Source organism: Heloderma suspectum, chromosome 10 (genome assembly GCF_057233095.1).
Source record: "Heloderma suspectum isolate Gila_16-S chromosome 10, 16-S_ref, whole genome shotgun sequence".
NCBI lineage: Eukaryota > Metazoa > Chordata > Lepidosauria > Squamata > Helodermatidae > Heloderma > Heloderma suspectum.
The window spans coordinates 2,896,581-2,920,174 of NC_139467.1; the positions used below are offsets into that span (position 1 = coordinate 2,896,581).

The window sequence follows — 23,594 nt, forward strand, 5'->3', positions numbered from 1 at the left end:
AATCTGGGGAACATGAGGGTGGGGAAGGCTGCCCTGGGCTCTGCCTGATCTCTCCATTTTGGCCCTAGATGTTAATACAAAGATCAAATATGAGCCAGAGTGGAGCAGTCTTCAAGCCACTACAGCTGAGGAGTGAATCTTGGACCCAAAAGGAACTCCAAATGCCATCTAGTCCACATTGCCATATCTAACAACAAAAGCAGGCAGTCCCCAGTCGACTTTAGAACCCCTGGGTACGCAGCATTTTCAAGCTGGCTGAGAACATCTGTTTTCCCACCTCCAGAATCTGGGAAACACCTGAATGCCACAGCAAAAATGCCAAAAAAGTGATTGCTTCACCCTCTGCAGTACAGTGCTATCACACTCATAAAACGTTAACACACCCTGCGGAATACCCACACACCCGCTGACATTACAGCTCTTCCACAGTAATCACCAAGAGAAAGGAGCGAAGCCTTTTTTTTTTAATGGATTCAATATTTACATTCTAGCAGCAGGGTGGGGGATGCACCACAATTCGTTGCACGCCAAACCCTACTGTATGGGGATGGGATCCCCACGGCTCTCCTTGCCGGTGCATATCCAGCAAGGGGACCTTGCACACAGCTCGCGACAAGTGCCATTCCAGTCAGGCACATCTCCCCCATAGCCAGGTCATTTCTTGGGAGAGGCTGAGACCTCCACTAGGACCCGGTTCACCTCCCGCAGCTGTGTGTCCAGGGTTTCCACAGTCAAGTTCAGCTCCGCCACCTGTTCCTGCAGGCTGAGGAGGGTGCTGCTAAGCTCATCCTCTTTCTTCTTGCTGTTGGTGGCCTGGCGGGAGTACTCCAAGAAGATGCACAGCCCCCCAACCCCAAAGACGATGGCTTCGCCCAGCAGTTCCGCGCCCAACTCTGCCGCTGCCTCCTCATTCAGTGGTTTGATGGCAGCGCCCCGAAATCCCATGATGCGCATCTTGGCACGCATCTCGACCCAGTGATAAACTGCAGGAGAAAAGGAAGAGGGCTTGAGCCAGGGCCTGAGGGCAGCATCTGCTGCGTACAGGAGGGCCCAGGACTTGGAAGCCACTGGGCCCAGTTCCTGCCCAAATAAGGCCAGGACATACCTCAGATACCTCAGGGAGCGCCTTCTCCCCTGCGTCCCAGTCTGCCACCTAAGGTCCTCTGGGGGCTCTCTGCTGCGGCTGCCTAACGTGAGACTGGCAGCCACACACAAGGGGACTTTTCCTTGGTCGCCCCTCAGTTGTGGAATGACCTGCTGACCTCGCTGAAGGTTTTTAAGCAGGCATTAAGGACTCTATTATTCCAGCAGGCCTCCCTTTTTTAGAACTCTTGATCCTTTTGCTGATTCTTGTATACTGTGTTTAAGCTGTGTAGTTTTTATTGTTAGATTTTTGGTCAAATTGTTTTTAACTTTGTACGCTGCCTAGAGTATTCATATATAGGCAGCTTATAAATTGAAATAATACCAACAACAACAACAGGAGATGACCTGCCTAATTCCCAGCCCTAAAAGTAACTGGACACTCCTCTCCCCTGAGAAGGCCACACGTGCACATTCATTCACTGCATTCGGTGAATTACAGGTTCTTAATTGTATTATAAACACAACTTAGAATAAGGGAAGGGCCAATAGGGAGCATGTCAGGTTGCAGGGATCACCTCCCAGCAGCAGTGCCCCCCGCTGGCCTTTTCTGGGGGAGGGGCTGATGAGCAGAGGGGCCGGTTGGGAATGATGGATTGGGTGCTGCTCCTGGAAAATGTGCTCCCAGCAGCAGTGGTGCCTAAGTAGACCTTCTTCTTCCTGGGCCTTCCTGGGGTGGGGGGAGGAATATCCCAGGAGCCAGATGAACTTAAGCAACGGGCTGCAGCTGCGCTGGAGGTCTCCCCACCCCTGCCCTGAGGAAATGCCTGTGTCCATTTGTGCTGCTTGTGGAGGGGAGGGGAGAATGGACAGCAGCAGGCCAACCTTCCTCTGCTCAGGACAGGATTGGACCACCAGGCAGTTTAGTTGCCAACTAGGCTTTCCAGCTAAATTCCCCCAAATGTCTCCTCTCTCTGCTCTTCCTGAACATGGGCTTGATCCTCACCTCTAGGAGGAAGGTAGCCCTTCTTTGCATACTAAAATCTCCCAGTGCAAATGTAGGCAGCGCTTGGGTGAGCGGAGCAAGAGATGAGACTCCTCTGAATTGTTCCCCTTCAGCCTCTGCACCTGTCTCATTGGCTTCTCTTCTCCAGGGCTTTAAGGTTGTCCATCCCAAACTCTGAATACCAATCCCCGCATCCCACCCATTCATCAGCTATCAAGGGGGGAGCAGAGATTGTAAGAATGTCTCCAAGACCTGTCTTTTCTCCTTCTACATCACTGACCACTGCACCATAAAATTTCACGGGAGGATGAAATGCGATGAGTTCCCAATCTCTCTCCTCTCAGGTGTGTTCACACATAAATACTCCCCACCACTACCACCAATGCCATCTGCTAAAGTGGGAAGTGCTGACAAAGCCAGGCCCTCTGCCCACAAGACTGAGACTGATGTTACTGGAGGCTCACTAGAGTTTTTAAAGTTATTTTCTGGCATAAAGGCAAGTGGTTTGCTTCATCAGATGAATCACACCCACTCTGCACGTGTGCTGGGGCTTATTCCTCCCTAGAACCACCCTCCAATGCTCCCTTTTCATCTCGTGCATGTGGCAGCAGGGTTGGTTTGTGATGGACCTGCACATGCTCCGTTATTATTCTACATTTGTTTAGACCCGAGTCCTGGCTGTGAAATCAGACTCTCCAGATGAACTGGATGCATCCTCCCAGGCAGAAAGAGTGGGTGAGAACTGAGGTAATCCACAGAGGCCCTTCTCACCTGCTCGTCACCAAGGGAGTAGGCCTTCTCAGCAGTGGCCCAAACTTCTGGAACCCATTTCAGATCAGGGCTTTGCCAAGCCCCTTATTTGTGGGTCTTCAGGAAAGCCCTAAAAGAGCCCCAACTGTTTTCACCGGCCTTCCCTTAACACTAGGCCATTGGCTGTTGTAAGTTTGTTTTTAATTTATTTTAACTGGCAATCTGTTTTTATGGATCTTACTGAAACACATTTTTATGGATTTGTTAGCTGCTTTGTGTGTCTGTTTTTAAATTTTGTATGCCACCTTGAGGGTTCCACTTTAAAGGCAGCCTAGAAATAATATTAGATAGATGGAGAGCAAGGAGAGCTCCTGCAAAGCATTACTTAATGCGTGGCTGTGCAGGGGTGGGCGGGGGAGTGCCCTAAAACTTTCCTAAGTGCCTATGGTGATGAGAGCAAAGGCCCACCTAGCCCAGCACTGTTTCCAAGAGTAGCCAGGCAGATGCCCCTTGGGAGGGCATTCGGGAGACACGGCCCTGCTGCTTGTCTTTGTCGGAGGTAGGCTGCCCTGGCACGTGGAGGCTCCATTTTGCTGGCATCATGCCCTTGAGCGGCCTCCCCGCACCTGCTGCCCTCCAGAGAGGCTGGACAATTCCCAGCATAGCCGGCTGGGGGTGCTATAGTCCAAGGCCTCTGGAGGGCAACGGGCCGGAGGCTGCCCGTGGGGCCCGTCGCCCGCCGCCTGCCGAGGCTCCAGGCCGCGCCGCAGGTTCGGGGCTCGGGGACGTGCGCCCGGGGGCGGGGCGGAGGCCGCGCAAGGTCGCCTCTCCTGCCGCCTTAGCAGCCCGGCGCCTCCCGATTGGCCGCGTCCCGGGCGCGAGGCCCGCCCCCCGGGCCACCCTACTGGCCGCCTCCCTCCTCGGGCCCCGCCCGCTGGCGCTCCCATTGGCCTTCCCCTGAAGCCTGACGGGTGGCTCCCCCTATCGGCCGGCTCCCCCTCGCGTCTTACTCACGCTGGGCGGGGGGCCCGCAGATGTACTGGCGGAAGAACGGGCTGGCGCGTGCCCCGTCCTTGATGCGCGCGGCCAGGGGCTTCGAGATCTGCCGGACGCCGAGGTAGAGCAGCTTGGCAATCGGGAAGGCGCCGGCCACCATCCTCGCGCTCCCAGCGGCGCCCGCGCGGAGCGGCCCCGCCCACGCCGGTTCTGATGACGTCAGCGCGCACGGGCGTCAACTCCCCTGCGCAGGCCTCTGACGTCAGCCCGCACGCGTGCGCCTGCCCCGGCCCGGCGAATTATACTCGCAAGGAAATAGGCCTCATGAATATGCGAAGGACCCCTCTGAACAATCGAGTGCGCATGCTAATGAGGCTAAGTGGAATGAGTTAATTTCCCTCTCGTGAATATGTCCCCTTTCCAGGTTCAAGGCAGGTAACATGATGCAATTTTATCCGATTTTTAAAAATGATACCAAAAATAACGCTGGTCAAAGAAACGATTGTTACTCAGAGTTACACGGACAGGCCTTCAAAGCAAAACCTCCGGCGAGGGGCGGCAGTCCCCGAAAAGCAGCCCTGACGGCCACTTCCGGTATGAACCGGAAGGATGGAGCGGCCACCGTCGCTAGGGGTGCTTGCCATAGAGATGACAAGGGAGAGAGCGGCGGCGGCCGGCAGTTTCATCCCGAAAGTGCTGGGAAGATGGGGCGGTGGCTCGCAGAGATAAGACAGTAGAGTGACCCAGCTCCATATCCGCAGAGGGAGTTTCTGGATTTATAGAGGGAAACCGTTTCTCCCCTCCGCGCCGAGAGCGCGCGCCGCTGTCCACAGATATCAAGGGCGAAGGAGGATCTCGGCGCCGCAGAGTGCCCTCGCCCCCGGCCCCCAGGCGCAAACGTTCCACAGAGAGAGGACTTCGCGGCCCTTCGAGCTCGGGTGCGCCTTTAATTACGGCGCCCGTGGACAGCCGAGGCCAGGGGCGGCTTTCGATTCCCCCTCCGGCCCGGAGGCCAGGGCTGCGTCCGCGCCCCCCCTACCTCTATGGGCGGCCCCGCCCCTTCCCCGGAGCCGGCGAGCGCGCTCTGCCTCCGCCCGGGGCTCTGGCGTGTTTGCGCGCGGGCTCGGCCGGCAGCCGCCCCGCGCCCCCGCAGGGCGCTTTTTCCGGCGCGGAGGCCCCTGCTGGGAAGAGCCTCCCTGCGGGCTTCTCCGTGCCGGAGGGCCCTAAAGGCCGCGCCGGGCGCATTTCGCGGGAAGCGGGTCCTGGCACGGAGAGGCCGGGATGGGAAAAGCTTCGCGTGCCGCGTGTCAGGCGGCTCCTGAGGGCGCGTGGGCGGCGGGCAGGACAGACGCCCCCGCTCGGCGTGCGCCTCAGCTCAGCTCAGCTGCGTTGCGTGGAGTGGGGCCGCCGGCCTCGCGAGGTCGAGCGCTGGCGCCTGGCACAGCCTTGGCGCGCGGGTGAGGGGCGGAGGCGCCTGTGCCTGGCGGCTTCGCCATGGAGCGGCGCCGCAAAGAGCCGCCCTGCCCGGCCGCCTCGGTCTTGCGCCTCGCGCTGAGGCCTCGCTCCTTCGCCCAAAGGCCCTCAGAGCGGGCCACGACTCTGAACCTGCTGGCCGAACGCCGAGACCCGGCAGCCTGGGCCAGGGTTTCCCTCCGTCACCCTACAGCTCTCCACCCCAAGGGCTGGTTTGTTGAAACAGGCGTGCCCCAAGTGGGCCTGTTTCATCTAGCGGCCTGTTTCTCCAGCAGCAGTTGGCCAGACGCTCCTGGGAAGGCCAGACTCGCCTCCCGGATTGTGAAACGCAGCAGCTCAGGCGAAGCAAAAGGACGTGGACCAGGCTTTGTAGCATGTAATGATATCTGTGTGCCAAATCAAAGGATCTGAAATCTTGCTTCTAAATATTTTGCTGTTTGATCTATGTGAAGATATATTGCATCACTTAAAACTGCAGAAAAAATTAACACATGTATGAATCACTCATCATATTTCCATATGCTTTCCCCAGCACCATCCCGCCAATAGGTTTTATTTTATCTTTTGCACTGTTTAATTTCAGTACATTTTTAGTTAGTTTCATTAGCAATTAATGCATAATAAAATGCATAAACCAGGTTTTGTGTGTGATTTCTATTAATATAGAGTCTCTCTGATATATTCAATTACCTTGTATGTGCCTCTAAGCTTTGGACTGCCTAACTAATGTGTTTAGAAAACCAGTGAAGTGCTGATGAGGTGTTAATGAGGTAAGAGTAAGTTCTGGGGCGTTATATATTTAAAGAGATCTGTGAAGAGGTATAAGACTTTTCGTAAGCTGAAATGTGCTCATCCTCTTAGAGGCTGCTCAGTTGTTCTAAGTTGTTTGCTGTGTTTTGCCTGGCCATGAGACTGACCCAGTGCTCATTCCTTTCCGCAGGGTCACCCAGACTGTGTGAACACAAATATGAAAAGTGGATGGTGGGAGCTGCAGGAGGAAACAGGGTCATAGCAAGAATGAAAGGACTTTCCTTCTGTCTTCTCTTTCTCGGATGCCACCTTCTTCACTCAGCCTCCCCAGAAAACCTCAGAAAAGCTGGATGGGATTTACAGAGGAAGCAACTGAGGAATGGAGCAAAGGGGTAGGTTCCCCAAGAAGATCAAACCCATGCTGGGCAACTTCCAGGGCCTCTAGGCACTACCCACTTTCCTTGAGCTAGACATAGAATTTAGGAGTTCCAGGAATTCATAGCCCTAGTGGAAGGCATGAAAAAGGGGGAATGGAATCCAAGCCCTGACAGGAGTCAAAAGGCTAAGGGTTCCCTTGCCCTGCCTTCAAACTGGCGAGCCATGTCCCTTTATGGCCCTGGAGATCCAGCCGGCATCCTAGCAGCTTGAGCGGGAAGGGGATCGAGGATTTAGCAGAGAGAAAGAACTACATAAATAGAAGCAGACACACAATCCCACTCTACAATCCACCTTTAAAAGGCCAGAACTATCTGGGGAGCTGCAGGGCTGGAAATCTCTTGGAAGGTAATAGGTCAACCACATGTTCCACCTTACCTTGGCAGAGATGGAGATGTTCACTCCTTGGACGCATGGGGTTTTGGTGTTCTTTGGGCAATCAGGTTGTAAGAGAGGCCACAGCCTGCTGGGATTCATGGGACATCTCTTCCCCTAGAGGGATATATCCACTCAGTCTCGCCTTTGGCCTCTTCCTGTTTATTCCCAGAAAAGCTTTCAACTCAGTGGCTCTTGCCTCTTGTCAAGCATTGAGATTAGGTTGTTCTCATCTCATGATGTCACTGATGGTCATCTCTCTTTGTCTCATGCATTCCTGGAATGGGGAGTCATCTTTGGGCTAGTATTGCTCCAAGGCCCCTTGCCAAAGGTCCAGATGGATCTCAGAGGCAAGAAAATTTTTGCAAGTTTAATTTTATCCCACGCCAAGAGGCTGTTATCTTGAGTGGTTCAACAGCAGCTACTTATAACAGAATTACTTGCCCTGTGTGGAAATGCAGCTACCTCGGTGGTTAAGCATGCATGGGATTTCTGTTCTGTGTGTTGATGAAAAACAATTACTTATGGGAAAAGTCGTCTTTTTATATATAAGAGGTTTTCTCTTGGGAGGAGGATGTTGGACGCTCTGCTTACACGGAAGGCCATAACTTTGTGCTTGCAGTGAATTTACCTAGAGAGTAACTGCTATCTCCTATTCCATATTTATCTGTGACATGGGGTAACATCCCCATTTCATCGTAAGTGTGCATTAAAAGCAGGAGAAAAGTCACCCTTTCACTATTACTTAAAGGCAAGTATGATTGGAGTAATTTAAGAGGGTCAGCTGAGTTGTGTCAAGCAAACCTGGATACCGGCTGTCGACCCTTATGAGACAACAAGAGCTCCTGAGCATGGTTGTGCATCTTTCCTCCCTGTGGAAGAATTGGAGCCAATGCCCAAACATCTGGGATTAGTGTCTGAGGGCCTGGCACTCACGCTGGGCTTGAGCCTTAGCGCCTCTTGTTTTCAAAGAACCATTGCTCATTTAGCCCTGAAATGCGGTCAGCTTGGAGGAAGATGCACCCCTTCCTTTGTCTGCGCCAGCCCAGAGGAGGTGGAGGCTTGGCTCTGCACCAAATTTGTGTGTCAGCCTTCATGGCCTCTGGGGTGCTTCCTCTGCTAATTAAGCTCCCATAATCTCCAAGCTTTTGGCTTCCTGTTGTAATGAGGAGATGGGAAACTGGGAAGGATGGGGAGAAGGAGAGGAAAAGGATATGGATACTTTCTCTCTCTCTGATCTCTGACCTTAAAAGTAATTCTGTGGGGAATTTCTTGTATTGTGTGAGTAACTGCTATCCCGTTTCCATTCTTGCAGCTGCTTGGGGTAACAAATTGTCTTGATTACTCCTGATTAGAGATGTGAAGGCCCAGAAAAAAAACGGAAAAAATCAGGGAAAAAACATTTTCCCCTGGGTTTTTTTTTTCTGAGGAATGGTTTTGTTTTTTCCCTAAAAACTGAACAGCTTTGGATTATGAAATACTTACTTTTAGAATTTAAGACAGAGTATTTATATATTGTTACCCAACCTTTACTCCGCACAAAATGATTTCTAAAAACTGTAATAACACTTTTATAGAAAGACTGGAGAAGTAAAATTACTGGAAATAATGCAGCCATGGGGGAAAATGTTTTTGTAATCCTCTCTGTAAGATTCCCAGCATAATTATTTATTTCATTCCTTATTAAAATTATTGATCTAAAGTGTATTTTATTGATAGACATTTATGATCAGTTTCCCAACATGTGAGTAGAGTTACCATTGTGCATTCTTGACAGTTTGGGTGTTGCTCTACGGAGTCCTGTGTTTCTGATCCTGTAGCAGTCATTTAATGTAGTTCTAATCTATTCAGACAAGAATTACAAATTTATATAGTTTACTTTTAAAATTTTTAAAATATGATGATAGTTTTATAAGCAAACTAAGTCATACATAAAATAACTTTAGGAATCGAAAGGCTGCTTTATGTTCCTAAAGCAGGCCTCCCCGACCTGGTGCCCTCCGGATGTTTTGGACTACAGTGTCCAGCTTTTCTGACCATTGTCCATGCTGCCTGAGGCTGCTGGGAGTTGAAGTCCAAAATATCTGGAGGGCATCAGGTTGGGGAAGGCTGTCTTAAAGCAACAAAGTGATTCTAGATCTATAAAAAGCACTAAAAAATATTGCTTATTTTTCCATTTTCCCTAAAATTTCCATTTTTGTTCTGAAAAAACTGGATTTTTTCCATGGTGTCAAAATTTCCAGAAATTTTACATCTCTACCCCTAATTAAAGTGGAAAGCAAAGGATAAATGGGGCAGGATATGCAAGCGGGAAAGAACTGGGAGTTTTCTAGCTTCCTGTTCCAAGCTACGAGACCTAAATATTTGCATGTTCTCTAGATACTTATAGGTGTTTCTGCAGGTCCTTTGTTCATTTTAGAAACCTTTATATGTTGCTGTGGGCCCACATAATGGAACAGGAAGATGACTTTTTGCAGGGGTCATGAAGATCAGCTAGGAATAATAGGTTCAGATCAGTGAGGTACCTTCCAAGGCACAGCTGATAGAATCATAGAATATTAGGGTTGGAAGGGGCCTACAAGACCATCGAGTCCAACCGCCTGCTCAGTGCAGGAATAGATGTTTGCAAGAACATGATAGACATCTTTAAGCTCAGGGATAAAGGAACAAAGAGGGAGAAATTACTCTCTTTCTCTCAGAACACAAGAATGTGTGAAACTGATTGACATGTTCAGGACAGACCAAGGGAAATACATTTTCACACAACACATAATTAACCTGTGGGATTGTGATCAAGTGCTGGTGTATAGATGGCTTTAAAAAAAAGGATTAAGACAAATTCATGGAAGGATTACAGGCCTATTATGGCTATTGGTCACAAGAGCCAGTGTGGTGTAGTGGTTGGAGGGTTGGACTGGGACTCGGGAGACCCAGGTTCTAATCTCCACTCAGCCACGAAGCTCCCTGGGTGACTTTGGGCCAGTCACTGACTCTTGGCTTAACCTACCTTACAAGGTTATTGTGAGGATAAAATGGAGAGGAGGAGGACCATGTAAGCCGCCTAGGGTTCCTTGCAAGAGGAAGAAAGGCAGGATATAAATTGAATAATAAATACAATAATAAAATTATGGTTAAAAGTGGAACTACCATATTCCAAGGCAGTATACCTCTGGAGACCAACTTGGTATGGCTCCCTACATCATGCAGGTCTGTGAACTTACCAAGAACATCTGGCAGGCCACTGCTGGTGTGAGAGTGCTAGACAAGGTAGACCTGTGGCCTCACCCAGCAGGGCAGGGGATGTTTTTTGCATAAGAGCTGACATGGTGCAGTGTCTAAGAGGCTGAACCATGAAGCAGGAAGCCCCCAGTTTGAATGTCACCTTACATAAGCCACTCCTTTGCTGCCTCACCCACCCATCCCTGTCTGCAATATGCGGATAATAATATGATCCTTAAAGGGTTGTTGCAACACTGACACCAAGATAATGCTTGTGACATGTTTTTAACACACAAAAGAGTCATAGAAATGCTAGATACTACTGTTAATCATCTTACAGCACACAGTTAAACTATGGAATTCGCTGCCACAAGACACAGTGAGGGCCTCCCACTTTAAAAGGTGGGTGGCTTCAAAAGGGCATTAGACACATTCCTGGAGCAGAAGGGTTATCAGTGGCTACTAGTCATGGTAGCTGTATATGACCCCCAGGATCAGAGGCAGTATGACTCTTTCTAAATAGCAGATGCTGGGGACCATGAGTGGGAGGGTGCTATTGCGTTCCTGCCCTGCTTATGGGTGGCCCATTGGGGCATCTCTCTGGCCCCTGTAGGAACAGAATGCTGGACTAGTTAGGCCTTTGGACTGATCCAGCAGGGCTCTTACAATCCTATAGTGTGGAACCTGTGCAGAAATGTGCTAACACCCAGGAGTTTTTATGCTGTTATAATATTATTTTATTTTCAACACTATATCAGTCATCTGCCCCGGCAGGTTGCCAGCAGGGTGCCGCACCAAGTAGCACCAGGTGTGTAATGGGGAGTGTTCATTGGTTAAAAGTCAGTATCTTCATCTGGAGCTCCTCGTCTCTCATCCCTACCCCAGCCTGCAAGGGGGGCAGCGGGAGCACCAGGGGCTGCCGGCAGAAGCTGCTCTTCTTGGAGGAGAGGGGGGTGTCGAGGGTGAGTGAGGCGTTGGCCATCTCCTGGGGCTTGGAGCTGGTGAGGAAACGCACCAAGGTGGACAGGGCCTTGGCCACATCGCCCCTGGCCCCTTCATTGGCGAAGCAGTAGAGGATGGGATCGGCCACGCAGTTCAAGCTGGTGAAGGCCAGGGAGGTGTGGTAGGCCACAAAGATCTTCTCCTCAAAGCTGCAGTCGCAGGGCTTGCTCAAGTAGACGGCGCTGCGGGAGAGCAGGATGACATGGTAGGGAGCGAAGCAGAAGAGGAGGATGACGATGAGGCTGAGCGAGAGGCGCTTGATCTTGGCCTTCTCCTCCTTCTCGGTGGAGATGTTCCCCCGAACCGCCCGCAAGATCCCCTGGTAGGAGAAGAGCATCAGCATCCATGGGAAGAGGAAGCCAATGAAGACCCGGTAGAGGTTCATCCATGCCACCCAATCTTCCATGGGGTACTTTTCGAAGCAGAAGGTGTGGTTGTAGCGGTCGTGGAAGAGTTCGTTATGAAAGAGTGGGGCCGAATTGGCCCCAATCTCAATGGTCCACACCACCGCGCTGATGGTCACGGCTGTCTTGACCCTCCGGAATTTGGCAAAGCGCAGCGGGTGTGCTACAGCCAAGTAGCGGTCCACGGAGATGCAGCAGAGGAAGGCGATGCTGATGTAGATGTTGGTGTAGAAGATGAACCCAAACACCTTGCAGGACTCCTGTCCATGGATCCAATTGTCGTAGTGAAGGAAGTAGTCGATCCAGAGGGGCAGGGTGGCGATGTAGAGCAGGTCTGCGATGGAGAGGTTCATCAGGTAGACGCCCAACTCGTTCTTCTGCCTGACCTGCAGGTAGGCGGCCCAAAGTGCCATGCAGTTGGTGGGGAGCCCCACTGTGATGACAATGATGTACAGTGTCGGGGGGAATAGGTGGTCAATCTTTGAGTCCACATGGCAGCTCCAGCTCACTAGGGTCGTATTGCACATCCTCAGGATGGCAACGTAGTGGATCCCGCTGGGAAGTGGTGGAATCCAAAAGGGTGGGGAATCCCAGCTCAGAGCAGGAGTCTGTGGGGCCGGAAGTGGTACGTCCACAGGACCACACAGGCCATTGCAAGGACGTTCCTGGAGCTGGCATGCAGCAAGGTCTCCATAGGCCAAGTCTGGGTGTTGCCTTCTACATTGCCATTATCCTTGCTAAGCAGCTTTGTTGGTGTTGAGGCTTTCCTGTCCTTTTGGGCCTGGGAGGAGAGCAGGAATATGTTGAGGTTATGAGACGGGCATTATAGGGGAAGACATAACTGAGCTGTGGTTCCCACACTTCCCCTATTACACCCTTCCCCAACCTGATGCCTTCCAGAGGTCTTGGACTTCAACACCCAGCATGACCGATGGTTAGAAATGTTGGGAGTTCTAGTCTAAAATACCTGAAGACCACCAGGTCGGGGAAGTCAGCCCTATTACAGCGTCTCTTCCTCTGGAGCACTGAAGGACAGATCTCAGATGAGATCTTGGGAGTTAGATCCTATTAAATTTTCTTTGGGATCACTCGGTGGCAGGGTTGACCTGCAACATTTGCTGCTCTAGGTGGCAAATCGAAATGGTCTTCTTCCTCAGTCAGGTACAATGGGGCACAACTCACTGAGGAGTCCTCTTGTGCAAGGCTGACTGAAGTGAATGGGAGCTGAGAATGGGACATGTGCAAGAGCACCACCATGCTCAGAAAAAGATGAGGTGTGGTGCTAGGTACAAAATCCAGCTTCCTGATAATCCTAGCACTATTTTTGAAAGGCACGATTCTAGCCCTCATAGTTATAAAGATATGTATGAAAGTGTGCGGGCAATGCCTGGTGAGATTTCAAAAGCCAGGAAGTAAGCTCTCTCATAGCAGGGGAGTGGGGCTCTGGTGCTGTCCAGAGTTCCTTGGGGAGGGATCATAGGTCAGTGGTAGTGGGGCACCTGATTCACATGCAGCAAGACCTCTCTCTGCCCCAAACCCTGGACAGCCACTTTCAGTCCAAGGAGACAATACTGGGCTAGATGGACAAATAGTCTGAACTAGTACCAGGTAGCTTCCTATGTTCCTGCCCGTGCAGGGCGGGAAAGCAGCATAAACTTTGCAAACATGCATGGCTTTTACAGAATGCAGAATTTTTTGGCATAGTACTTAGTTAACTTTATTGCAGATCTTAGATACTTATTTTTAGCATCAAGTGACAGCCATGGCATGGCAGAAAAAGGTGGCAAGAGGAATGGCAAAGAGAGAATCTTGGGTGGTGGCTGGCTGGTGTCAAAATACCTGGCAGTGTTAACACAAAAAAGAGTCTTGTGGCACTATAAAGGCTAACAAATGTATTATAGCACAAGCTTTCATAAGCATGCAAGCTTATGCCATAATAAATGTGCTAACCTTTAAAGAATCGCAAGACTCTTCCTTATTTTTGCTGCAACAAACCAACATGCCTCTACCCACATGTATACCTGAAAGTGCACCTCCTTTAGCATCGAGATTGGTGGCCTGCAGCCAAAGCCACTGCCAGGAATTAAACCAAAGCTTGATGTTTACCCAGGCGAGCGGCCAAACTATCCCCAAACCTTGCCCCTCCACTTGACAGTTCTCGGAAGAAGAGACCATCTGGAGAGGCTGCCGTACACACGCACCCCCACTTGTCAATAAAACACTTGAAAGTGATGGGATGCACCGAGGGGACGTGTGGGATGATGCAGGGAGATCAGACTGGGAAGCATCCTGAAGATCAGAACCACAGACAAAACTTTGGATTCTAAAGAGTGAGTATGCAGAACTGAGCGGGTAACAAGTTCACAGGTAAATGTGCAACAGTCCAAACTCTGAAGGAGTGAGTGTGTAAATGCAAGTGTATCACACATCTCCCGATAAATATGCAACCTGTGCCTTCTTGGTGACTTGAGTCAGCGGCATTTTGGCCACAAAAGAGATCTGGTCCATTGGCAGCAGCCATTTCCAGGGCTTCTGATTTGTGTAGGTTATCCTTTAGTTTAACAAAGTTAATAAAACCACAGCTCCCAGTTGCTGCAGACTGTGGAGAAACAGGTGCAGGCAATTTCAGAAGATTCTGTCCAACCATCTCCCTTAGCTTTCCCTCAGCCTGGCCCCATCTCTACAGAAGAAGACAGTCTCCCTCTTCCTCACACATACACTCACTCCTACAAGTCAAACAATCGGCAAAATCATGTAGTAAGGGTTTTTTTTAAAACTGTTACACTTCACAGTGGAGGGGAGTTGCATAGTTGAATGCTTCCTTATTTTTATTTTCAAACTTCCTGGACATGGAAAATTAGCGTGTCGGGAAGAAGGGTTCAGCCTAGCCCATCTCCCTCCCACCCCATGGAGAGCATTCAGAGATTTAACACCCCCATCTGCAAATACAAAGTGGTATAGTCCAGGACTCTGTGCATTGTCTTAAATAGCCTAGAGCCATTAAATGGTTCCATCCGTCTAAATTCCTGGCTTGGCCATACTTAAGGTAAACCTAGGAAGTACTAAGGACAGATCCACTTAAATGCCAGCTTTTACATTTTCGAAGCTGGAAGAAATGCTTGCTCCATCTCTTGGTAATCTATGCTGTAACCTGAGATCTTTGTTATACCCGGTGTGGTATAACCTAATTAAATCTCCATTGCATCACAAAAAGTGCAGACTAATAGGATTTTTCACTATTCATAGGAAGAGTTTTTCTCCATTCTCTCCACCATTTTTTTTTCTTTTTGCTTAATACCTATCCTGAGGAAGAGTTCCAGTGAGCTGAAAAAGCTTGCTCATCATTACATTGTAACATTTTAACTGGTCCTCATAAAGACATTACCTTATTGCTACTCCAGGATTCAAATATTCATGACCAGTTCCCCATGTTTCTGATAAGTGGAGTAAGAATGGTATGGTCACCACCACCAGCATATGGGCAAGCAGATAGATGGTCTGCTTGCCCGTATGATGACTTATATGGTTGCACACAGTACCACTGTGTAAATAATTATTTCTTACCATTATTTTGAGAATTGCTACCTTGCCTTTCAGTAAGATAATCAAAGCAACTTATAGGAATAAAAAATTATCAGTAAAAATGGACATAATCTAAAAATGAATCTCAGCAAAGACTAAAACTAAAAAGCATCAAGAATACTTAAGATGAGCCTTCCGAGAAACCCTGCTGTAATGAAACGGGCTTTGGTGCTTGTCTCAGAGTGAGCTGTAATAGAGCCAGGTGCCCTTTTCTTGCAAGGCTATTCCAGAATTTGGGTGGCACAAACACAAAGGCCCCCTCTTGAGTAGACACCTGCCATACAGTGGTTGAGGCACACACACAGCTGGTTTGCACGGGGGTGGGGTGTTAATAAGCCACGGTGCCTTGTTAAGCACCCCCACACAGGCCAGCTGATTTCCCTAATTACCCTGGTCAGGTACAGGTTGTCATGACATCCAGGCCCAGCACAGGTGGGTGGCTGGGGTGGTTAACCCACGCAGCAACCCTACAGCAGACCGTGGGTCATTGAAGGGCCTCAAAAAACCAGAATGAAGTTCTCTAGCACAGATACAGATGGGGCAGCAGCGAGATTGTTGAGGAATTCTGGTCGCAAGCAGTTTAGTAAATATCCAAAGGGGGATTTGGAATTGAGCCCTGAAGTAAAATGGTAACCGGTGAAGCTGGCAGAGGATCAATGTGGCGTGATCTGATCTGCTGGCTCCAATAGGAACCCTGACAGCCCCATTCTGAACCACTAAAAGCTTCTAGGTTGCCTTCCAGGCATGGTCCTTTTTAGCTTTTTGAGCATGCACAAAGTGCCACGGCCCTGAGAATCTGCACCCCAAAGCCAGATCTAGGCTTCCAGATGAGCAGGACACACTAGAGCCCCAGCTCCCCCCCCCCCCGCACCAGCTTTTTAGAAATCGACTACCATTTTAACTAAAAGTGTTAATTCTGTAATTAACTCACTTCTCAAAGTGCTGCATGTTGAATTTCCATACAAAAGGGCTCCTGAAAAATTAATGCTGACCTTTCTGGGCCCTTAATCCCTCTGGCTGGAACTGAAGGTCATTGGGACCCCTGTCCCTGCTAACATGGTTCCCTGAAACTCTCCTGCCAAGCTCTAAAGGGCAACGAACAAAGCAGACACAGGCAGATGCTAGAGCAGCGGGGCTTCCGTAGCCCTAAACAGGATGCTGAAAGGAACAGCCCCACACCATCATCCTCACATGAAAAGTCCCGGCTAAATACAGGCTATTAATATACACCTGAGCAAAAGGGCCTAGTCTCTCACACTCTCATTGTCTGCCTCCTCCCCTCCCCCACCAAGCCTTTCAACAAGAGTGTTCCTGGCCATGGCTAAAAATAGGTCCACCTTGATGAAAGCCACCCCCAACTGCACCATGCATGCCAGTTCACTTTGGTGTGGTCCATTTCACTTTAATGCACTGTGAAAGCACCATGGCAGAGTAATTAGTGAGCCTGAAAAATTGAGACAGAGTGCTACAAGAGGAACGGCTTCTTGAAAGAGAAGGAATTGCACCCACCCCAGACTCCAAGCTCCTTGATCTACAGTATGACAGAACACTCAGGAAGAACTGTAATGTATATATATGAGAGAGAGAGAGAATGAATATATAACTGAAACCTGCATGGTTCTTTGCTCCTGCAGCTCTTCTAGGTAGTTTTAAAATCAACAATAGGCGGTGTCTACACTATAAACTTCAAGCAGCTTTAAACTGGTCCATCAGTTATGGCCTTCCCATGACACCTGGCAAGGTGTTGTTTCTGGGGAAGGGGGTTGGGCAGAGGGTTCTCTGGCAGAATTCTCAGAAGCTGCCAAAGGAAAGCCCACAACTCTGGGTGCAGAGCAGGGAGGAAAGGGGTGCAGGGCGCTCCGAGAGGTGTTCCAGGCCCTGATTGCCCTCATGATGCTGAGATGTGTGGTAAAGGGAGGGCCGCAGCAAGAAATGAGAAGCAATTGCAGTAAGAAGCTGATGGGAGGGAAGGTGTGCAAGGCACCGCAATCTGCCTGGTGGAATGAAACGCCTAAGGCAGGGATAGTTTTTTGCCTCCATTTGTCAGAAGGCAGCAAGTTTCAGGAAGAACAGAGCAAAGGCTCCATGCAGTACAGCATCCTGATTCCCACTGGGCCAAGCAGGTGCTGGTGGGAAACCCACAAGCAGGGCATGAGCGCAACAGCCCACTCCAGCTATTGGACCCCAGCAACTGGTATGCAGATGCCTCTGCTCCTGGAGGCACATGACTAGTAGCCATCAATAGCCACCTCCTCCATGACTGTGTCTAATCTTTTAAAACCATCCAGGTGGCTAGCCATCGCCACATCTTATGGCAGTGAGTTTCACAAATTAATTACATCTAGTGGCCTTTTAAAATCATCCTGAATCTCCTGCCCTTCAGTTTCACTGGAGGACTGCTAGTTCTGGTTTGTGAGAATTTGTGTTCAGTGGGGGGGTGGTCAGGCTGGGCTGCTCCTGTTTTCCACTTTGGAAGAAATGGGGGTGGGGGTGGGATAAGAGAAGCAGGTGGATGCAGGAGGTCAGGAGTCCTGCTGGGTCCGCTCATGCACAGATTGATAAAAGGAGGGGTGTTGCTGTGGGAGAGGGGAGTGATGGCAGAGGATGCTTCCAGATGTTTTTATAGCACTGTCACCGCATTTTAGGGGGGCTCCAGACGTCATCGTCTTCCTCATAACCCTCTCATGTTTTCTTCTATCTTTTTTTCTTACCGCAGAAAATGCAGAGAAGAAAATGGAATCGCTGCACAAGACCTCCTTGTTGGTAGCACCAGGAACCCTCTGTCTGTCTGAAACTTTGTCAGCATTTTAGTTAAGGTAGATACTCAAGATCACCGAAACCCCTTGCTTCACACCCTGGAATCATTCTTCCTTGACTGAAAATCAAGGGAGCAAAATGACAAGCTTTCCCCAAGCTTTCCAGTGTATGCTTGGGCATGATCAGATTTTAAATGTGCGTTAGCATTTGTGAGCTGTGCCTGATCTCATTGATCTCATAAGCTAAGCAAGGTCGGCCCTGGTTAGTACTTGGATGGGGGACTCCCTGGGAATCAGGCTTCCTGCACTGAGCAGAGGGTTGGACTCAATGGTCTTGTAGGCCCCTTCCAACCCTATTATTCTATGATATGAAAACAGAATCTGCATAGTTAAGAACCAGGGGGACAGTTGTTTACTCCACATGTATTAGTCTAGAGGGAAGTGGGGCGAGTGGGTGGGGTGGCTGAAGTCATGACGCTTTGGGTTTACTTAGAGCAGCCTTCCTCAACCTGGTGCCTTCCATATGGGTTGGACTGCAACACTCATCATGTGGGCCATGTTGGCTGGGAATGATGGGAGTTGCAGTCCAACATACCTGGAGGGCACCAGGTTGGAGAAGGCTGATCTTAAGCCAGAATTCCATCAAAACTAAGCCAGGGCTAAGCCTTGCAGCACATAAGGTAATAAACATGAGAGAGTGCTATTGAGCATATACAGAGGGCCTTTTTCTAACTACTCAATAACCACAACTGGCCCACACACATCTGGGTTTGGGGCCCAGGGAGCGTTGAGCTCTGGCAACTTAAATTTAAGAATTTCTAGAGGGGTAGCCACCATGTTAGTCCATTGCAGCAAAAAGATCAAAGCGTCCTGTGGCACCTTAAAGACTAACACATTTATTATGGCATAAGCTTTGTGGACACTGTTCACTTCATCAGATGCATGAAGCATTAACCTTAAGTTGAACTTAAGAATTAAATGTTAGTATTGCCCTCATTTATGGGAAGGGTCCAGAGATAAATAAAAAGGGTCATAATTACATGATATAAATATGATGGCTCCTGTCCTCGGTTAGCCTTAGAATAGCAATAAATAAATTTAATGCAGTGGGAGGGTAGACAATTTTTTATTGGGCATGGGGCACCCAAGCAGGCGTGGATGAACTCACCAATTCGTCAGAGATGAACATTTCAAAGAGCAAAACAGCAGCTGGAGCCCTGCATCAGTCTTCAAACCTCCCTCCTCCTTCCCAGTCACTCCTTCTCTCTCTCTCTCTCTCTCTCTCTCTCACACACACACACACACACACACACACACCCCTTCTTGTACAGCATCATTAATCAGATGCCAGGATCAGTGGAAACCTTTGCTGCTACAGCATTTAATGCAGCTGCGGCAGCTGGCTGCATTTGCATTGCCTCCTGATGCTCCCTTACAAAGTGTTTAACAGCCACCCAGGCAGGGTCTGCCCTTCAACATTTTGGTGCTTGTGGTGAAAGACTTAAATGGCAAGACAGCACCCCCTTCTAATTAACACAGCTGCTCACGGTCTGACAGCCGTTCTCCAGCACAAGCTCCATTGAACTGAACATGGGCTTGCAGCGCCGTTCATTTGAACAAGGCTTGTGCATGAGAACTACCTGGCAGATTGCACCCCAGTAAGTGAGCTTTGACTGTGTCTCACTTGGATGCCTTTCATGGTATGACTCCCTCTGCCTTCAAGAGGTGCCAGGATTTGGCTTGGGGTTGCAGTGAGGGTTCAGCATGAATCAGGGCTGGGCTCCACAGCCTGCTTCTAACACCAGAGCTCAGCAGCCTGGTGCCATGTGCAGATGAGTATGTGCAAGGTGTTTTTTGAACCACCTGCCAGGTTCCACAAATCTAGAATTCAAGAGGGTTCTAAAGAGTCTCTCTTGAGAAGTTACATACCAGTTGTAGTGGAAGGCCAGTTCAGTTTAGGCTAGAGATACGAAGGCCTAGGAGGAGGGAGACAGAAACTTTGGGCAGGGAAATTAGTTTTTTCCCCCAAGAACCTTTTTTTCCAGTAGAAGAATTCACTAACGAAACAAACCCTCATATGAACTCTTTCTCTTTTGGATTGAGCACAGTTCTCAAGACAAGGTTTCACTCACTCCAAATGGGTAGTATGAAGATTTTTAGATAAGACAATCTATGGGAGGGGCAGGCAACTTGTGGCTCTCCAGATGTTTTAACCTTCAACTCCTCTCACCCCTGGCTATGCAGGCTAGTGCTGATGGAAGTTGCAGGCCAAAACATCTGGAGGGCTACAAGTTGCCACCTCAACTGTCGGCCAGGGTACCTCAAGCACATGAGGTACCCTGGCCGACAGCATTAGTGGGGAATCCTGCATATACTGTAGACCAGGCGGGAGGAGTGTGTGGCCCTCCGGACATTGTTGGACTCAGACGCGCAACGTCCCTGACCGTTTTCGAGGCCAGCCTGACTGCACAAGCAGCCACAGAGGTTGGCTGGGGCAGCAGCATCTTTAGAGACGTCAGCGAAGCAGAGTGTGGAATCCCTTGAAAGGTCTCAGAAGGTGCTGGGGGTGCAATCTTCAGATCATGTTCAGCTCCAAAGTCACAGCTTTGTGGCTGTGGGGCCTTTAAAGGGAGAGGGGCATCTTCTAGGGTGCTGCAACCTGGCAGCCCCTCGCATCTGTAGTTAGCACATGAGGTACCTTGGTGTGGTGCATATTTGTTCCCTCTTCTGATCCCAGTTTGTGGACTGGGTGGGGGTGGGGATCATGTCTTGGGACAGGGGTGCTGAATGAGTTTGCCAACTGAGCAGAGAAAATGCCCACCCTGCCCTCATGCATTCAGTACCATCTTTGCCTGCAAAAAACAGCAGATCGTATCCTGGAGACTAAACATCATAAAGTGCTAACTTTGATGAACAGGAGAGGGCTCTTGCACTCCTGTCCTGCTTGTGGGCTTCCCATTGGGGCATCTGGTTGGCTCCTGTGGGATCAGAATGGTGGACTAGATGAACCCCCTTTGGCATGATCCAGCAAAGCTCCTCTTATGTTCTTATGTAGAGCATGCCATTGTTAAAAGCACAGGAGGTGGTACCAGTTGAAAAGTTGGCAGCTCTGGTGCTGATGGGCGCTTTACTGAGTAAAGTAAGGCTCGGGAGGCTGCTGGGGGACCTGACGCCCTCGGCCGCATGAGTCCTGATCTCCCTCTCCTAGTCTGTGATGTGGAGGAGCCAGAGTGAAATGAAGCAGAAGCACATATATCATCCTTGCTGGCCTGTGCAGAGAGTGTTAATAATTGTCCTGGAGTTGTTAGGGGTGGGGTGGAGTGGAGGAGGGGGAGGCTTGAACAAAAGGAAGAACGTTGTTACTGTGTAACCAGACAGTGTGACTGAATGTGAGCCAAAGACACCTGGCACAAGAAAAGTCTCGATTGCAGGTTCCCGACTCTGCCATCTTTTCAGTCATAAGGACTAGAAAACTTTTTTTTACAAAAAACAAAAACTCTGACATTCTCAGGATGCTAAATTTTGCATCCAAATACTGCATGGTCATGGAATACACAAAGCCCCATCTATGCAGTTTGTTGAAACAGAAAGTAGACATGGAGAGGTTTCTCAGAGGCTAGGTCCTCTCCCAGTTGCCAAACTCCCCCTGGAAACTAGTCAAAGCCTAAGATGAGTGATGGAGACAGTGATGGTCTTTATGCCAGGGCAAAATAATCGTAGCCCGGTGACTGTGTGAATGCTTCGACAACTACACCAAAGTAGTGAGATCTTCTCTGCATCGTGCCAAACCATCCACACACATGGTCGCCATGCCCCCTAAATTTGGCCCAACATGGCTTCCACACCTTTGCCAAAATCTCAGCTAGTCATCTCAAAAGCACGGAGCATCTTTTGAAAGGAAGTTCTTAACTTTGGGGGTTGAGGAGGGAGAGGCTGGTGTTTTAGGATCATTCTGTTTCTGTTGCCTTTTCTATTGGAATGGGGGGGGGGGCTAAACTAAAGCAGTTTCTTAACTATGAACTAATTAACTTTGCTAAGACAAGCTCACCAGGAGGGTTTGTGCCAAGTTCACATGTCACAAGCTGGTGCATGAGGAGTGCTGGGCTTTTGCAAAAAGGCTGCACACAGCTCCTGAGCTGGGGGCCGGGAGAGATGGAATGGGGAATAGGAGCCAGACCCCTCCCTGACACGCTTTCCCCCCCTCCCCCCAGCACATTGGCTTCTGTTTTCCCTATTACTGGCCCAAATGAGATTAAGCCAGCCTGGACTACGCTGCCCACCTGCTTTCAAACCAACTGGCCTGCGAGCTAGTGGCTGGCACATGTTCCCTGCCCGCCTGAAAGGACAGTTGCCAGCCCCACAAATGTCCAGCCTCTGCCCCTCCCCCAGTCCAGCCCTTAGGAAGCCCTCTCCCCAGTACCTTGACTCCCCCCTCTAATCACCTCGCACAGGCAGGGTGCAATTTCCATCCTGGCAATGAGTTTGAATGCCAGGGCTCAGTCCCAGAAGAGGCAAAGAATGAAGAGGAGAGCTCTTCACATGGTCACAGGATGCCTTTCCTGCTCCACAGAGGAAGCACAGCCAGTCTGAGAAAGAAAGAGGGGTTCAGTGGCATGACACTGCAATGGAAGGGTTGAACTCTGGCATCACTTTTTGGGAACTAAAGAGTGAATATAAGAGAATAAGGAGAAGCTGCACTTGCCAAAATTCTCCCTTCTGCAGAATTATTTAAACTTGAGAGCCAGCGTGGCGCATGAACGGCATTGAAAAACCTTCCTTTTTGCCCTGATATTTCCATCTCAGCTGTTTTCCTCTCCTCCTCATCTCTTTCCCTTCCTATCTCTTTTATTCTGTTTGTACAGCACCTAGGCGTAACTGCTTTATTGTTCTTATTATCCCTTTTACTATTGTCTGGGTTCAAATCCCTGCTCAGCCATTCCATTCAGTGGGTGGGCCTTGGGCAGGTCACGGCCTCTCTTTTATCACCATTGTTGAGAGGATAAAATAGAACAGTTCCCCCCCTCCCCCTGCTCCTTGCAGGAAGGGTGAAGTACAAAGAAGGGGATCAGTCCATAATATCTGAGGAACATCCATAAACATTAAAATCATAGAAACACTGTTCCTTGTATGGGATCTTGGGCTACTGATCTTTGGACACACCAAGATGCAGGTAGCTGCTTCAAGAACCCCAGCAGAAAGCCCTCCTCCGTTTGCAGTTGTGTCCTAACTGGGACCGTAGTCGCTGTGGACTAAGATCAGCAGCCCGCCATCTTCCTCGTCTCTCTCCCCACATCCAGATGTGAACAGCAAATACTCTTGCAACTCCTCAAGACTAACATTTATTACGGCAGACACTCTTGATGGCCACGTCACCAGGTGCATCTGGCTTATCCTCAGTTGGCAAGTATATATAACGTATGGGGCTCAGGTGGGTGGGCAGTGAAAGCAGTGGGGCCACGGGGCCAGGAAATGCAAGAAGTGTGGTTTGTGGCAATTCTGTATGTAGCTAAATTGTATACAAGAGAAGCACAGTGATAAGTGAACACTGTGCTCCTCTTGTGTATACAATGTAGCTTTACATAGAATTGTCACAAATTACTTTGTATTTTGCTCCACTTACACTTTTTTCTCCATATTTCTGCCAACTGGTAACGTGTGTATGTGTATATAATAATAAATGTGTCAGGTTGCTTCCAGACACAGGGCTCCTAGCATTACCAATCAAAATACATTGTGCAACTATTCCATCTTTTCCTCCTGAAC

The 23,594-nt window shown here is 49.5% G+C and overlaps 3 protein-coding genes across 19 annotated transcripts in view; 1 reads left to right on the top strand and 2 right to left on the bottom strand.

The window, feature by feature from the left end:
- Positions 1–448: 448 nt before the first annotated feature.
- Positions 449–4,026, bottom strand: OPA3 (outer mitochondrial membrane lipid metabolism regulator OPA3). Its single transcript, XM_084814637.1, has 2 exons — positions 3,854–4,026; positions 449–983 (listed from the first exon to the last, which is right to left on the bottom strand). Exons 1-2 carry the CDS (start codon positions 3,993–3,995, stop codon positions 655–657), a joined length of 471 nt encoding a protein of 156 aa, XP_084670763.1. The 5' UTR covers positions 3,996–4,026; the 3' UTR covers positions 449–654.
- The window catches only part of LOC146337450 (uncharacterized), a 37,412-nt gene continuing 17,689 nt past the window's right edge, over positions 3,872–23,594 (top strand). Inside the window, exons 1-5 of one of the 15 annotated variants that reach the window (XR_014784970.1) lie at positions 4,903–5,684; positions 6,249–6,450; positions 13,604–13,823; positions 17,792–17,891; positions 23,129–23,231. Coding sequence is in view for 3 of the 15 variants with exons in the window: in XM_084814635.1 (XP_084670761.1) it covers positions 5,330–5,684; positions 6,249–6,450; positions 13,604–13,820 (774 nt within the window). In the remaining 12 variants the exon portion in view is untranslated. Of the gene's footprint in view, positions 4,271–4,439; positions 4,774–4,902; positions 5,685–6,248; positions 8,575–13,603; positions 13,824–17,791; positions 18,879–23,128; positions 23,232–23,594 lie in introns of those variants that run through there. The other 14 variants (XR_014784971.1, XR_014784976.1, XR_014784975.1 and 11 more) reach the window with 14 other exon arrangements.
- Positions 10,846–23,594, bottom strand: part of GPR4 (G protein-coupled receptor 4) — a 28,125-nt gene continuing 15,376 nt past the window's right edge. For 2 of the 3 annotated variants that reach the window (XM_084814631.1, XM_084814629.1), the window contains one exon: positions 10,846–12,274. In XM_084814631.1, the coding sequence (XP_084670757.1) occupies positions 10,914–12,020 (1,107 nt within the window). In that variant the 5' untranslated portion in view covers positions 12,021–12,274 and the 3' untranslated portion in view covers positions 10,846–10,913. Of the gene's footprint in view, positions 12,275–22,273; positions 22,418–23,594 lie in introns of all 3 variants that reach the window. The other variant, XM_084814630.1, reaches the window with a different exon arrangement.